General features: G+C 41.4%; 1 protein-coding gene across 1 annotated transcript in view; it reads left to right on the top strand.

Annotated features, from left to right (window-relative positions):
* ca10a (carbonic anhydrase Xa) overlaps nucleotides 1-15,517 on the top strand; it is a gene marked incomplete at its 3' end in the record, with an annotated part of 353,940 nt that extends 338,423 nt beyond the window's left edge. The window contains exons 7-9 of the mRNA XM_079260972.1: nucleotides 8,287-8,441; nucleotides 8,634-8,808; nucleotides 15,495-15,517. Of these exons, the coding sequence (XP_079117098.1) occupies nucleotides 8,287-8,441; nucleotides 8,634-8,808; nucleotides 15,495-15,517 (353 nt within the window). The remainder of the gene's footprint in view (nucleotides 1-8,286; nucleotides 8,442-8,633; nucleotides 8,809-15,494) is intronic.
* Between the last annotated feature and the right edge of the window lie 1,209 nt (nucleotides 15,518-16,726).

Raw genomic sequence — 16,726 nt, 5'->3', positions numbered from 1 at the left:
AACGAAACAGTCAGAGTACTCATTTTCCTTTGCATATAGAAAACTTTAATAAGGCTTTACATTAAAATGTATTTTAGCCTGTTAATTCCAAAAGGAAATCACTATGGAGTGTGATTAGCTCCAGCACTAAACGCAAACCATTAGCATTAGCATGCTAACACATTTCATTCACTAGTTCCCTCTTTGCTGATACAAACTCAGCCAAAAGTTTGGACACTCCTGTTGAAACATGAGTCTGTCACAGTGAAAGTGTAGCAGTTTCATTAGATTTAAATTGGCTGCAAACCTACCTGCAGCATCTCTGATAATGGTTCCCGACGCAACCCTGTTTAGTGTGTATGCAACATGCAAAACAAATAAAACACACGGTAAAACTAAACCTGGCGTACGATGCACGTGCAACCAAAAGTTCTGGTGATAATGTTACGATACTTAGACTGGATTAAGTAGGGAGAATGGGATGTAAACAGGAAAAACACACCAGGTTTACAATTGTCTGTGAACCCAGTTCATCCTGAAATCCACACCTGCAGGTTAAAGCTCCATCATATGTGCAGAGGATCCAGAAACACGCCGTCTTCTCTGGACCAAAGCTCATTTAAAATGTTCTGAGTGGAAACCTGGATGAAGATGTGGAATAGTTTGTGGACAGCATGGACGGCGTGTCCTGCAGACTAAAGAGGAGAGGGAGCATCCAGCTTGTTATCAGCCTGCATCTCTGATGGGATGGGGTTGCATTAGTGCCGATGGCGTGGGCAGCTTCCACATCTGGGAAGCTCCATCAATGCTGAAACATCTGCTCCCATCCAGACAACGTCTCTTTCAGGGAAGACCTTGCAGGTTCCACCATGCTGGACCACAGAACTGCTCTCCTCACTTCCAGATGTTTCCAGATGTTAGAAGAAGAGGAGATGCTAACAATGCTAAACATTATCCTGGAAACACTTTTTACCAACGTGTTGCTCAACTTAAGATTCACCTTTAGCTCAAGTTTTAACATCTGATAAGTTGTTTATCTTCTATTGGGAGTAAAATATGAGTTGATGAGGCTTACAAATCACTGCGATCTGTTTTCATTTCCATTTTTCACAGTTGGGTTGGATTTATTTATTTCAGAGAAACAATGCTACTGTACAACACAGAGGCTAAAACCAAGTCGAAGAGCCGACGTGTTTGGATCAATGTCTGACAGGGCTGTGAAACTCACATAGCTGACACTTTTTACTGACTCTCATGCTACATATTCCAGAAAAAGGATGCTCATGTCACACAGCTAGACAAGACAGAGAAGTACAGCGCATCAGCAGCATGTTCTGCAGACCGATCGGGGGAAAGTGAGAAACATCCACAAATCTGTTTTACTGCAATTTATTCCAGTCATGCTGTTCAGAGTCCTCTGGCAGCAGCACAGTCTCCTTCTCATCTCACACTGCGAGCAGGCAGAGAGCTGGTTGCCATGGTTACAGGGATGCTCCGTGTCAGTGGATCAGAAACTTTTTGATTCGAGACCAAGCAAAATGCGCTGAATATAAAATGTGTGTATTCCACATGCAAAACAAATAAAACAGGTGGGAAAACTAAACCTGGACTCGGATGCATTCCAGGGATTCAGTACAGTCCACATGTCAGTGCATTGGCGTTGTTCTTTCATATTACATTTACAGTAAGACAACTATGATAACCAAAACAACAATTATCCACGACTTGGTGGAAAGTCACCACCGTAGAAAAAATCACTGATTTGGTTGGATCTCCTTTGGCTTTCATTACAGCAGCGTCCACCGTGGCGTTGCATCCATAAGCCTCTGCAGCATCACAACATCTGTCTCCTTCCAGAAAGAACAGTTTATTCCACAGTCGTCTCAATGTGCTTCACGTACAGAGGAAGCCAATAACATGAACACTCAGAGAAAATCAACCAAAGAAAAGTCATGAAATATTATTATGAATATTAGTGTGAAAAATCAGTGAAAAATGGAAATAAAAACAGAACGCAGTATGAAAAATTAGAAACGAGCACGACAGTCTGGCTGCAGAGCTCCACTGAGGGGACCGTTCTACTGGAGGTTCTACTGCAGGTTTTACTGCAGATTCCACTATGGGGACCGTTCTGCTGCATGATCTACTGCAGGTTCCACTGCGGATTCCACTATGGGGACCGTTATACTGCAGGTTCTACTGCAGAGCTCCACTATGGGGACCGTTATACTGCAGGTTCTACTGCAGAGCTCCACTGTGGGGACCGTTCTGCTGCATGATCTACTGCAGGTTCCACTGCGGATTCCACTATGGGGACCGTTCTGCTGCATGATCTACTGCAGGTTCCACTGCGGATTCCACTATGGGGACCGTTATACTGCAGGTTCTACTGCAGAGCTCCACTGAGGGGACCGTTCTGCTGCATGATCTACTGCAGGTTCCACTGCGGATTCCACTATGGGGACCGTTATACTGCAGGTTCTACTGCAGAGCTCCACTGTGGGGACCGTTCTACTGCAGATTCTACTGAGGGTTCCACTGTAGGGACTGTTCTACTGCAGGTTCTACTGCAGGTTCCACTGCAGATTCCACTATGGGGACCGTTCTGCTGCACGTTCTACTGCAGGTTCCACTGCAGGTTCTAGTGCAGGCTCCACCTGGGCCATAAGCCAGGAAGAAGCAAAGACTTTTCAGAATAAGGTGCATTCCAGAACTGCATGGGAGATTTTTCTAAATAAAATGCTCCATCAGCAGATGGTGTTTTCTAACCACCGTCTGATCAGGCTATAAATAACATAAAACACAATGAACACACCAGCATATGCTCTTCGGTCTTCATAAAAACACTGTTTTCTCATTTAATAAAACTCCTTTGAATGTTTTCCACAGTCTGCAGATTTTATCATGGAAAACGTTGATAACTTCAAATGATACGCCCGCTAAGTGTGTGTGTGTACTTAGGATCTTTGACTGGATGTTATGCTTATATTACTGTTTTACTAGAACATGACAGTAATAGTTCACTATTCGTTTTGTTTCTTTTGTTTGGTTTCAATTACCATAGTGTATACACACACACACACACACATATATATATATATATATATATATATATATATATATATATATATATATATATATATATATATATATATATATATATATATATATATACACACACACACACACTCTCAAACAGCTCCATCCAGCCTGAGCTCAGTGTTTTTTGGTTGAGTTCAGTCTTCTGTTTTTCTTTAATGAAGTTTATTACTGTAATAAACTTTTGTGCCTGCTTCCCTTTATGGTTGCAGCCTTTGAGCCGGGCTGCAACAGAAGCAACATCATTAACAATAAAATAACCTTAATTCCCCTTTTGTCACTCAGGTGTTCAAGAGAAAAAAGTCAACAGTGGAAATTAGCAAAACAAAAGTAAAATCTGCTGTTGGATGCGTCTCATTATCATTCATTTGCTTTTCTCCCTCTGAATGAAAAGTATCGATCTCATCACCATTTTATCAAACAATGCCTTGGTAATGATATCGTCGATATTTGGAATAATCCGTTCAGCACTGTTGTTTCTATGAGGTGGTCCAGCTGGAGAGAAGCCCAGGCTCTGACAGCTGTTAAAACCCTGACAGATACACCTATGACTCATACAAACACACACACAGTCACACACAACCCACTCAGGCTCTTGGGTCCTCAGGTTTCTCACAGCCAATAATACTGCCAGGCTACTGCCTTTGTTTTAATATGCATATGTACTCAGAGCAAACACAAAGATGTGTTCCCTTCATCCACATTCATATCAGCCACACACTGACCTGTGACAGAGCTGATGTTCAGCTGTTGTTTGCAGAGCATTGATGAGATATGGAGAGCAGGCGGAGGGTGTCATGCTAATTATATCTGAGATAAACTCATGTTCCTGCTCCAGAAAAGTTAGTCAGTGTTTAATAGTGATGCAGTTCAGTTAGCACTAAAGCTTCTGGGGTCCACTACAGTGACCTCATCACAGGAGGCGAGTCCATTTGTCACCAGAGGCCTGGAGGATGACAAGTTTCTGGGAGCAATCCAGTGGAGTGTGAAGAGAGAGAGCGAGATGGAGAGTCGCAGTCTGTCCAATTAGTGTCCTGACAGTAGAGACAGTCTGGATAAAAGGTTTCATGCTGTAACACCAATAGCCTGTCACTCACAGAGCTGTAGATGTTGTGTGAAAGAAGTGAGAAGAATTAGTTAGGAGAGATGAGCTGAGAGCGTGATGAGCAGTGAGGAGGAGGACGTAACGTTTCGGAGATGATCAGCTCTCAGTGTGATGGGAGTCGGAGGGAAGATCGTCTCGTGATGGATCAGAGGAGCCAACATGTCCATGTACACATCACATAAATATTTTATATCAGTACATTAAATACCAGCCAGGAAGGAGCTTTTCTCACATGGTGAGTGAAAGTGTGGTGTTGAAGAAAACTACAACCATCAGAACGACCACAAAGAGGAGCTTCTTGCCTCCCTCAACGTTGAACAGTCAGCTGCTAGTAGAGACAAAATACACCTGTACGTCTCCAGGTCTCTGGGACCCTCTTCTCACCCTGGACATGGACTATTTGAACCACTTCCTTCTGGCAGAAGGCTACGGTCCGTTCAGACCAGAACCTCTCGCCATAAAAACAGCTTCTTCCCCTCAGCTGTCAGACTCATGAACACTCATAATTCCTGAGCTGGACACTTTATAACTCCAGTCACTTCAATAAGTCATGTCACTTCATCTACTGGACTGCTAATTTACACAGTTGTTTGGATGCTACTGTTCATACTGTACATATCTGCATGTCTACATACGAAATTACTTTTAGCTTTACTCTTATTATATATTTTTAACAAAAAAAAATGTTTGTATATATGTTCATTTCTCTGCATGTCTTTACCTTATTTGTAAAATAGTTGTAAAATAGCTGTATTTCTTATTTTATATTATTATTCAGTGTTTTTGTTATTATTTTTATTATTCAGCACCCTATCACTAAAACAAGTTCCTAGTCTGTGAATTGTTCAAAGAAAATGGCAACAAAAGTCTTTCTGATTCTGATTCTGATAAAGTTTAAATGTGCACTGATTTAAAAATGAGAAATCTTCAGTTCGCCATTATAATAATCTAACTTTAATGGGTAGTGCTCCCAAAAATGTGTTTTTTGAGATGTGAACCACAGTTTAACTGTCTTCTTATCAAAGACCAGCATCACTGCTGCTAAAATTGATACTTAAACCAATAAGAGAAGAACATTTTGTATTTTGTGGGTCAAAAATGATTCAAATGTCCCTTCAGGATACAAGCATGTTTTCTGATGATGTAGAGGTAAGCAGAGAAAAGAAACAACTCAGTTCCCGCCCTCAACATGTTAAACAGGCCGACTGGCATTGTAGACGTAGAAACGACGTCCAACGACACTTACAGCGTGTTGGGTTGGGAACTTTGACCTTGCTATCAGACGTGGATTCAGGTTCATTTTTAGACATAAGATTTGCAGCGTTCATGAGAAAACATGAAATCATTTGTGCTTCTGAGGGGTGTAAAAGTTACACCAGACTTTATTCTTTACCTGCTGATCTCCATCTGGAGACAGACAGCAGCTGGAAGTCTCTGCAGGTCACAGGTCAGTGCAGGGTCAGACCCGTACGGCTCAGGACCACCTTGTTCTTCCACCACCGCGTCGTGCAGCTGAGACAGAAACGTCTTCCACCTGAAAGACACTCGGTGGTGGAACTGCTTTGTGAATCTCTATCTTTCCATTTTGCTAGCGGCCGCTGAGTTGCTGTCCATCATTCAGTATTTCCTGTGCGTATATTCCCTCGTCCAATCACCGCACCCTGATCACCTCCCAGTCCTCGCACCCCCAAACCTGCAGCTTCTGGCAGTGGGTGGAGTTACACAAACAGTAGGGGTTGTACTCACACTTGAATAAGAAAGATTGCATATTAGACCTGGTTATTTAAACACCTGCAGGTTGATTAACTTGAACAATTATCTTATTAGCGGACCAGATCCTCCTGTTGTCATGGGAACACCGACTCACTGAAAGGAGAATTTGCTCACTATCACGCTTTTATCAGTTTCATATGCACAAACCACTTTTATCTCATCAGTTTAATTATATAATTATGCTGATTTGGACATTTTGTTGAGCTGAGAAGGGAATTCATCAGTGTGATATGTCATTATCCTGCAACGGTGCCGTTTGAGTTCGTTCACATTCTGGGCCGTCTGATTGGTTGCTGCATGGACAGCTTGTACAAGAGAAGTTTTTATCAAATTATATTCAGAAAGGACCTAAATGTGATGCAGTGTATGGGATGGTGAGTGTGTCGTAGCATTTCCATGGCATGATTTCATTTTTATTTCCAGGTGTGTGTGTGTGTGTGTGTGTGTGTGTGTGTCATTCAACCAAAGGTTTTATTCATTTTCATAGAAATCTGCAAGCATTTATACATCGGCGAAAAGATGCAAAAGGAATTCATCTTAGATATATTTGTAAATGTTAAGACTTGGCTGTGGATCTTGGTGAAATCTCGTTATCTGGCAGGAAGTTAGATAAACGGTAAACAAGCTAACAAACTGCTAGCTTAGCAGTCATGATGAAACCTCCAGACGCTAACTTTGTAGGCAACTGGCTCAGTTGTGAGAGTAAATGTTCACCTGCTTCAGAGATGTCCGGCTCTGGTCCTAAAGGGCTACAAGGAGAGGGGGTGGGGGTGCCGATACTTTTATTTTTGCTAGATTAGATTGTTGTTATGTCGTGTTCACTGAGTGTTTAATCACTCCATACCTCAGCAGCTCGAGTTTCTGATGAGGACCGGAGGGCGGGAACACATCACACCAGTTTTAAACTCACTGCATCGGCTCCTCGTGCGTTTTAGGAGGATTGTATCGTTATTTTAGCTGTTTATAAATGTCTTCATGGTCTTGGTCCTTCTTATTTATCTGACCTCCTTTTCACTTAGATCCTGAGATCTTCTGGCCTTTTAGCTTCTAAGCTTCCAAAAGTTAAGAGCAGAACTTACAGCGAAGGCTGTTTTTGCCACCACGGTCCGGGTCTGTGGATCCGCCAGCCAGAGACTCTCAGGGCTGCAGAGGCTGTTGATGTTTTTTTTTTTTTTAAAAAGGCTCAAGACCTTTATAACTTACCCTACAGCTGAATTTTATTTCATTTATTTACATTTTTTATTTGTTTGAGTGTATTTTTAGTTATCCGTTTTCTTTCATTTCTATTTATTTAAATAGATACAGATCATTATTTCATGTATATTTTTGTATTACTCTTCATTGTACTTGTTGTTTTTAAGCTTATTTGGATCTAAGCTTATTTGAATTCCAGTGTTGTCCTCATGGAGAACCTCCACATTGAGCGCTGTGCCCACTGCGGGTCGATGGTGTTGACATCGTCCTGCTTGGTGCTTGGAGTGATTGGTGGGTCCCACCCTGGCTCTGGTGTGGACTCCTTCCTGTGTTTTGGGCAATTTCCATGGTGACGCCCTTTGAGGTTTTTGGTGGGGCGGTTCCGGGTGTGGACGGATCCCCATCACATTGTTTCTTCACCTCACCCTTGAGCCAGATGTTTATTCTCAGATGTTTACTACCAATTATATTTTTAAATTGTTAGAGACTAGAAGTTGGGGCCCATGTTTATGCGAAGTGTTGGGGGGGTATGTTTCCTATGTGGGTGCATGTGAGATGATGGGTGTTTGGAAAGCGAGTATAATCAGGTGTGTGCTCTTAAAGTGGTTTTATATAAAGGTTTTATATTTATATTCATAATTTGTGTTTGTAAAGCACTCTGAGCTGCCTTTGAATGGAAAATGTTGCATAAATAAAGTTTTATTTGAAAAGATTTCAGAGAGCCATTCTGTCGGGACCTCAGCCTTTTAATTGTTTTAATTGTTAAATATTATGGAAGCACTGCTTGCATGTAGGAGGCAGGACATGTTTCAGGCTGTCTGTTGGCAGCGGCCAAAGGCTACGGCACGCTGCACAGGTTGGCATGTCTTTGGATAAGCCGGACTAAATCACGCTGTTAGAGGGTCGGATTCCAAGTCAATACCAAATACCTGCTGCAGAGTCTGAAAAACATCTGACCAAACTGGTTTTACTTTCTCTGAGGAAATATACGGTGGTTTTCAACATGCTGAACAGCCTGCAGGGCTGTTGTTTTTTTGTTTTTGTACCGCAGCTTAACTTTTACAACACTAATAGCACTCCCTGGTAAAACCTTAAATGTCTCTGTTTATGTTTGTTTCTGGATTTTCTTCCTGCAGATGATGCGTATCTTCTAACCGGTCTGAACATCGAGGAGATTTACCCAGAAACGAATAGTTTCATCACATACGATGGATCCATGACCATTCCTCCGTGCTTTGAGACAGCGACATGGATCCTGATGAACAAGCCAGTGTACCTCACACGCATGCAGGTGAGCGTCAAACAGCAAACTCTGTCCAGTGTTTCCCTGTGAAACATGTCAGCTCAGCACCAAAGGTCTTATTCTGCTCTGTTTGGACTTTATTATCTCCACGTTTATGATGTTCAGGAGCAAAAATCTATGCTGACCTTTCCGTTATTGCCCGTGCCGACTTCTCTCCTCTGTCTCCTCCGTCGGTCACAGATGCACTCCTTGCGGCTACTGAGCCAGAACCAGCCATCTCAGATCTTCCTGAGCATGAGCGACAACGTTCGTCCGGTTCAGCCGCTGAACAACCGCTGCATCCGCACCAACATCAACTTCAGCATGCAGGGCAAGGACTGCCCCAACAACAGGGCTCAGAAGCTCCAGTACCGGGGTACAAACTACCGCTGACATGTCTGCTGGTGTTTTTCATCCATCTGTTCATCTCTCTCACACACAGATTATCTGTCCTTGGCAAACATCAGTTTTCTTCAAGGAACGTGTCACATTGTTTTTTGTTTCCTCATCATCCTTACATCTTGGTGTTGCTTTTGCAGATAGCCACATTTTCTGTGCATGTAAAAATTATGGAAATCTGCTAGAATGTAGATATGATTCAGTTAGGAGGAGTAACAGGTTTCAAACAGTTCAGCCAGATTGTCGAAACACTTCATTTTGGTTTTGTTTTACAGCTCCACTTAATCTATCAAAGGATCAGCAGGAAGATTTGCATCTGGTAAAGTAATGAAAGGAACATAAAAGTAAAAGAACATCATGATGTTGCATAACAGGACAGTACAAAGTGGTAACATAGTCATAGCATTTAGCTAGCAGTGTATACCAGACAATCTGAGTCCTTTGAATGAGACAAGCTGTAAAGACAAAAGCTGCAGATGTTGTGGGCAATTTTTTATACAAGAACACAAGCCTGCAACCAAATGTAAAAACTGCATGTTCATGCAAATAATGCACACGCCATTCCCTTGCACAAACTGATATTTTTACAGTGCAACTGGTGTAAATTCTTCAAACCATACCTCCGAGCATTTGTAGACACAAGATGGAAATGAACACTATTTGAATTTAGTGTCTTGTTAGTTGTTTTACATATTACTGCAAGGTCTGGATCTACTAAAGGTTTGCATGAACTAAAACGTGCAAACTTACTGCACATTTTAAAAAAAGTACAAAATGATTCATGTCTGCCACAATGAATATGCAATATGGGGCATTTCACAGCCTGTTCTGCGTGTGATGGAGGAAAAACTGTAAACATATTAAACTAGAACCTGCAAAGTGATCTATCAAACCTGAGATCAATGCTACTGATAGAAACTGTGTTTGTATTTAACTTGTTTCAGAAGAAAGTGCAAACTGTCTTAAGTGCATAATTTTGTGTATGGCTGCCTTTATATTCACAAAAATTTTTGGGATGAACGAGTAAACAGTCAAAACATATGGCTTATCCAGCATGTTGGAGCAGTTGGAGGGACTCAGGATGGATTTGGAGAGAAGTTGCACATACCTGCACATGACAGTTACACCTGGGATCCTCCAGATGTGCTGTCCAAGTCCTAAATGCCACGTGTTGCTGGATGAACGTGATTATTAGGTTTCCACACACCCTACAGTTTTTAACTAAGGCCAAATATGTTTTTTTTTTCTTTTCTTTTTTTTTTTGTAAGTAGCTGAAAAAATAAGTAATTGAGTATTAGGACTAAATCTTTGCGCCATATGTGCAATACATGTCAGGTCGATGCATAAGTCTTTTATTTTGAAAAGCAAAAGTCTTCTGCTCTCCGAGCTGTGAGCTGGAAAGATTTTAGCTGCCTGCTTGTAGGTGGGTCAGTTTATGAAATCCATTTAAAAAAAAAACCAAAAAACTAAGCCTTTATTAGAAACAGGAGTCTGTCTCATATCCATTCATGGTTACTTTCTTGTTTTCCAGCCTAAACCCCACCCGTGTTATTATATGCTGATTTTCCCTTTGTTCACCTTCTAATGTCTTCATACGTCTTTTTACTTCATCCCTTGTTCATAACGCTTTGCCGACAGCAGGACCTTTTTATGAATTTGCTCCCATACAGTATTTATTTGTGTATCTCTCAGATTTCTTTGCTGTAGATCAAGTTTTCTCTCCAAACTCGCCATGCTGCAAACCACGAAATGTGCAAAACCCTCATTTAAAGATGGCGTCTGCAACACGTTTGCACCTGCTACCATTTACACAATCACTTTGTAAATCACCTTCAAGCCGTGGTTCAGACCAGCACAGAATTCTAGTTTGTTCATGAAGATTACTACTGGTATACCGGGATCTTAGTAGATCTGGCCATTAGTAAGTAGTTTTGGCCATGAGTCAGAATGCTGCGAATCTGTGAAACACTTTTTTAATGACACTGAGATGACAAATATTTTTCTCATAAAATATTTGCCCATTTGCAGCTTTAGGCATCTGGTAACTGTAGAGGAATTGCCAAAATATTTTAATCATGTTTCTCCCATGGTTACCTCTTCTCACTCACATGAAGTCCCAGAGTAGACCAGGAGTCTGCACCCGGCAGGTCCGGAGCTCGTCAGGTCGTCCACAATGGCTCCCAACAACATCAGCTGAAACTACTAATAGAAAACAAGAAGGGATGGGACTTTAACACATCAACTCATTCATTCATCATCCTAACCACTTAGTCCGATGAAGAGTCTCAGGAAGCTGGAGCCTATCCCAGCAGTCTTTGGGCGAAAGTCAGGATACACCCTGGACAGGTCACCAGTTCATTGCCACACAGAGACAAACAACCACTCACATCTATTGGCAATTTTAGAGTAACCAATAACCTAACATGCATGTCTGTAGACGGTGGGAGGAAGCCGGAGTACCCGGACAGAACCCATGCATGAGAAAAACATGCAAACTCCACACAGAAAGGCCACTGTCCAAGTCTCACCCCAGCTGAGGATCAAACCAGTGACCTTCTTGCAGATTCCTGCCTCTGTGAGTGCATGAAACTACAGTTTGGTGCATGTGGCTTCTGATGTTTGAGCGGAAACTGAACATGATAAAGAAAAGGAGCAGCGCTGTGTGGCAAATAAAACTCCACTTTGATTAGACAGCAGAAGGTGATATCCTGGAATGGAAGCAGTCTGATGTTGGTGTTAAACTGGGTCAGAAAGTACAAAGCCTGGCTCCACTTCCTGATCCCAGTCACACTTCTGCCTGCTTCACTATCACAGCATCACCAAGTCACACATGCCTCTTGAAATGTTCCTTCACAACCAATCTACTGCTGAACGAACCAAACTTTAATGTTGTTTTCCTTCCTTTGACTTTATCAAGGAACTGTAGAATCATGCAGCAGCAGCAGGATCACTGCCGTCTCCAAGTTTAAGGAAGTTCTGGGGAGTTTCTGCATGCAGCACAGCAGCAGAAGCATAATTTATTATTTACATCTTTTGACGTGTCTTTGTGATCCTGCAATGCCAAACTAAATGCTTCTCTAGACAGAAAACAGCTCATCCCAGTCCTACAGCTTCTGAGTGAAGACATAACGGGCTCGGGGTTAATGCAGCATCTTCAGAGGCATTTTATTCTCATCTGGAATCTAAACGTTTTCTGTACAATATTTCAATTTGCAAAATGGTTGTAAAATAAAACTTATTGGTTGTTAAGAGCAAAGAAAATGGAAACAAGTCCACAAGTTGTTTCTGAAGAAAAGGATCACACTGTGCGAGACATTTCACCAGAATGTAAAAAATAATTCCCCTTCAGTGTAAGAACACAATGCAAATAAACTCTTCTTACAAGTATGAATAAAATAACATGTAAAGTGCAAACTGAAGAAACCCCCTGCAGTTAAGCAGGAACCTGCTTTGTGTAGAGCATCATGTTGATGAGCTAAAGAGAAAGAGGGAAAAACACGGGAGCAGACAGTCAGACGGCAACATCTGTCCTGACTGGCAGGTCCGACAGCTGGGAGGCTGAAATCGTGCTTGTCACAACTCCCCGCAAACCAAAGAGGTGTTCCAGTCTGCCACCTCCTCCCCATTGTTTCAGCCCATATATCTGTGCAGCTGCTGTGCAGAATTCTGAATTTCATTCCTGAAGCCTAAAATCCGTGGAAGGTGAAGGCATCCAGGGTACGTCTGCTCATCATCGGGCTTACTGTCCTGTGGCTGACACAAACCGTGACTTTTCATATTCTCTGCACTTCTGTCGTCCTTGCTGTTGTGTTCTACTCGCCCTGCTTCCCTTGAAAGACAAGATCCTCATTCTGTGCAGCAGTTGTGAGGAAAACTTCAAAGCTCTCCTCTTTGTTTGTCATCAAACAAATGCACGCTCTCTGAGAAACATCAGGAGAAACACAGGAGCATTCCTGCTTATTTGATTGTTTGGAGATTAAAAGGCCTTGGAGTTAAAGCTGTGGGCTTTGAGAAGCCGACTTTGTCTTATTAAAAAGGGAAAATTGTGTCTTTTGGTGATTTGTGTGAGGTCAAGACTCCTCATTCCTCCCCTGGAAAGGTGATAATCAAGACATCTGAATGTGCGATCAGACACAGCCAATAACATTCTTTACTTGTGCTAATGAGCTTTGCCAGGAATGACTTCAGGAAAACAGCAAAAGCTAAAGTGTCCTGCTTAGGCTCAGTTCTGTCCTGAGATGTAAGTGCTCTTTAGGGGAGGGTTAAAATCATCTTCATGGCACTCAAACTTTTAACAGACTGTCCGTATTTGAGTTAATATTCTGCTTCTGCTGTTAGAAGCAGGTAACACGTAACCTCCCAGTTGCTGGGTGGATGGTGAAAGCATGACGTCATTTACCTGGAATATTGAACTAAAGTGGGATTCAACGGGATCATGTAAATGTTAGAAGGGACCTCTTGACACAGCCAGGTGACTGTTCTGCCAACAGAAGCTAAACTGCATCAGCCACATGTGTAATCTGACCAGCTTTACGATACTTGAAGGCCAAACGAGGAAAGTGTGAACTATCACAGTACCTGTGTGTCTTGGCTTAATCAATTCACACTTTATTTATAAAGCACTTTTCATTTCACCTGCAACACAAAATGCTTTTCCTAGTAACCATTTCTGCATATTAAAATAAAGCAAGCCTACACACACAAACTATATGACAAAGTATTTAAAAAACCTCATAATCATCTCCTCAGACGCTCCCTTGCTGTCGGAGATGACATGGTTCCCTTTGGTTGCACAGGATTGTCAGTGGTTGTCAATCTGATGAAGATACCGCAGTGGTTGAATATGCAGCCCAGTCCTGGAATTAATGTTTTTAGAGTCACTTTTGGTTGGTCTTTGTACCATAGATTTGCCCGCTTGACTTTCTGTTAGCTAACAAAACTGTTTATCATTGGATATACAATTAAAATGAAATCATTAGCATTAACATTTATAATATTTCAAAATATTTCACATATGTACTGAACATAATACAAAAAGCCATCTGGTACTGCAAGTATTAAAATGAGGAACTTATTATCTTAAATTAGCTTGAAAGTTCAGCTTAAGACCAGATAGAAACTATAAATATCCAAAACTCTACAGGCCTCAGTAGTTTACTAAATAATAAACTTCATGGCAAAACAAAATAGAAAAAGACTCAACAGGCACAGCTTGTAAACTCTTGTGTTAAAAGAACATGGTAACACAACTTGTGTTTGCAAATTTCTCTGGAGAGAACAAAGTGGAAGGACAGAACATTTGGTGCATAACAGAACAGACAGCTCATTCCCACAGTCAGGCACGGTGGTGGTGGCATGATGCTCGGGGCTTAGACATGGGCATCTTGCAGTTATTGGTGGACCATGAACTCTTCTGTATAGCAAATTACTTCAGAGTGAAATGTGAGGCCGTCTGTATGAATGGCTGAGAAAGAGGATGAAGGCGTTGCAGACCTCCAGACCTCAACCTGACTGAGATGTTGTGGCAGGAACATGAGAGGACTGGGGCAGTGACAAAGGTCCAAAAGGATGCAGAAACAAGTGGTCTTACAGGCTGTTACATGATGGATTATACTTATCTTTATACACACTGCTCCTACGGTGAGGCTTCAGCTAATAAAACCATGCAGCAATATGTCATGTGCTCTTGTTCATCTGAAGTTGTGTTTTCTTAATTTAAACACCTGATTAGGACCCAGTGATTGATGTTTTTCCCATTCTGTATAATGTCATCAACAAGGGGAAAAAAGACTAAACTCAGCATTAACTTTGTTAGCAAAACGATGACTCAGCAGGACATGATGAGCGATGGAGGACAATACAAGCCCTAATGTTTAACCCTTTAGAACCCAACATGGCATACAGTTTTAGAAACGTTCATGGTAAAATCTTTGCTCAAAATTCTCTTGAACACAATCTGATACTCGTTTTCTACCTCATCATAGACACCAGGAAGCAGAAAACACCATAATAATTTGGAGTTATCACATGGCGATAAATGGTAAATATCTTTTCTTACCATGTGTTCATGGCAACCTCAAATATATTAACCTCAAAAGATTAATTACTGCATATAAATAATTTCAAACAAATTTGTTCACACTTCATACTCCCAAAAACTGCAGCCTCAGATGGTTGAGCTTTTATTTTCCAAACCTGATGAAAGAGACTCTGACTGTGACGAGATCTCTTCTCCCACGGAAATGCCAGATTCCTCCACATCAAACACATCATGTTTGCGCATGCTGCTGACACGTCTTGAACATTTGGTGTATTTTTCCATTTGGACTGCTGGTTGTAAAAATAATGCCACCCCTTCATGTCGTTCCCATTTCCTTCCACCAATCACCACACACCAATAAACTGTCCATTCACCCCTTTAATTCAAGCATCCTCCTGCTTAAACTGCATGGAGTGGCTGAAGATGAAATGTAGTGCAGGGTAAGTTGGTAGGTTGTCAGAAACCACCCCCCGGTTGGAGGGAATAATATCAGAAAACAGCTGATATCAGCTAATACGCCCCCTTCTCCCATCCAGGAGGGTGGTCCATAAATATACTGTATGTTTTTCTATGATATATCATTATTCTGCGCTTCTCACTGCTGTCTTTCTCCTCTCTTCCAGTGAACGAATGGCTGCTAAAATAAGCTTCCTTTGATGTGTGAGGAGAGGGAACAAATGTCAAAGATGGATACGGAAAGAGGATGAAGAGGAGATTGAACGACGGGAAAATGTGAAAACTGGTCTTAGGGCTGCATCTCATCGAAATTTTTTTCATGGCATTGTATAAAGACAAACAACACCAGACATTGGAATGAAGGAACTTGCAAGCAAAGAGACTTCTTTTCATACATCAAGTATTGATTGAACCCTCTACTTTCCAACTGCTAACAAACCCTCTCCCCCACTGTATGACAACATCTGTATGGACACTTTGATACCAACACTTTTTGGGAGAAAAACAAAATAAAATTTAAAAAAAAGATGACGCGTAGAAAATAGGAAAAAAAAGTGGAAGCAGGTATTTAATATCCTCCCAAGCAACAGGACAACGTCAGGACTTGTACATAAAAGATGTTGCCATCAGTGGGTAAATTAAAAGACTAAGTCACTGCCCCCCACCCCCCTCTCCCCCCCCCCCCCCCCCCCCCCCAAACCCTGCCGGTCAAGACAAAAGCAGTCAGAAAAGACTCACATGGATGTTTCATAATAGTGTAAACAAAAGCAGCCTTACCTTGTCATCTGTCCAAAACTAGAAGTCATGTCACAGGCGATGAGCAGAAACTCTGAGGCTTCCTTGCAGCCTTGGAGCAACCAGTGTCTTGGCCTCGTTTGTACATATTATTGTTATTATTAATATTGCGAAAAATGAACATGTAAAGAAAACATAATGAATTAACATGAAAAAGATATATAAAAAAGGATTTTAAAAAAAAGTACAAAAAGTTAAGAATATTAACCAGCTTGGCACACTTTGAATTCTGGAGCAGTTCTCAGTTTGAGCTGATGCCTTTTTCTGTTTTATTGTTTACAATGGTCATACACTGTGTTTGAGTAATGTTATCAGCCCAATAAATGTGTCTGGAAGTTCACTTTGGAAAATGTTTCACTATATATTGATCTGATTTACTGTATCTGTAACTGTTTTGTACTGTTCCATATTAAATGTAATGATATGTCAATAATTTCCTTTAGAGACATGCTCACTGACGCCACGAGCAACCATCATTTCCAAATCACTGATTTTTTTTTTTTTTTTTTTTTGGACAAGGCCTCAGCATGACTAGCTTCGTCATTACTGGTGATGACACACATACAGTGTTGCCTGCCTTTCTTTTTTACATTGTTATCAAGGT

The sequence above is a fragment of the Telmatherina bonti genome (assembly GCF_933228915.1).
Source record: "Telmatherina bonti genome assembly, chromosome: 21".
NCBI lineage: Eukaryota > Metazoa > Chordata > Actinopteri > Atheriniformes > Telmatherinidae > Telmatherina > Telmatherina bonti.
Note: the sequence above shows the minus strand (reverse complement) of the source record. Positions and strands in the feature narration are given on the sequence as shown.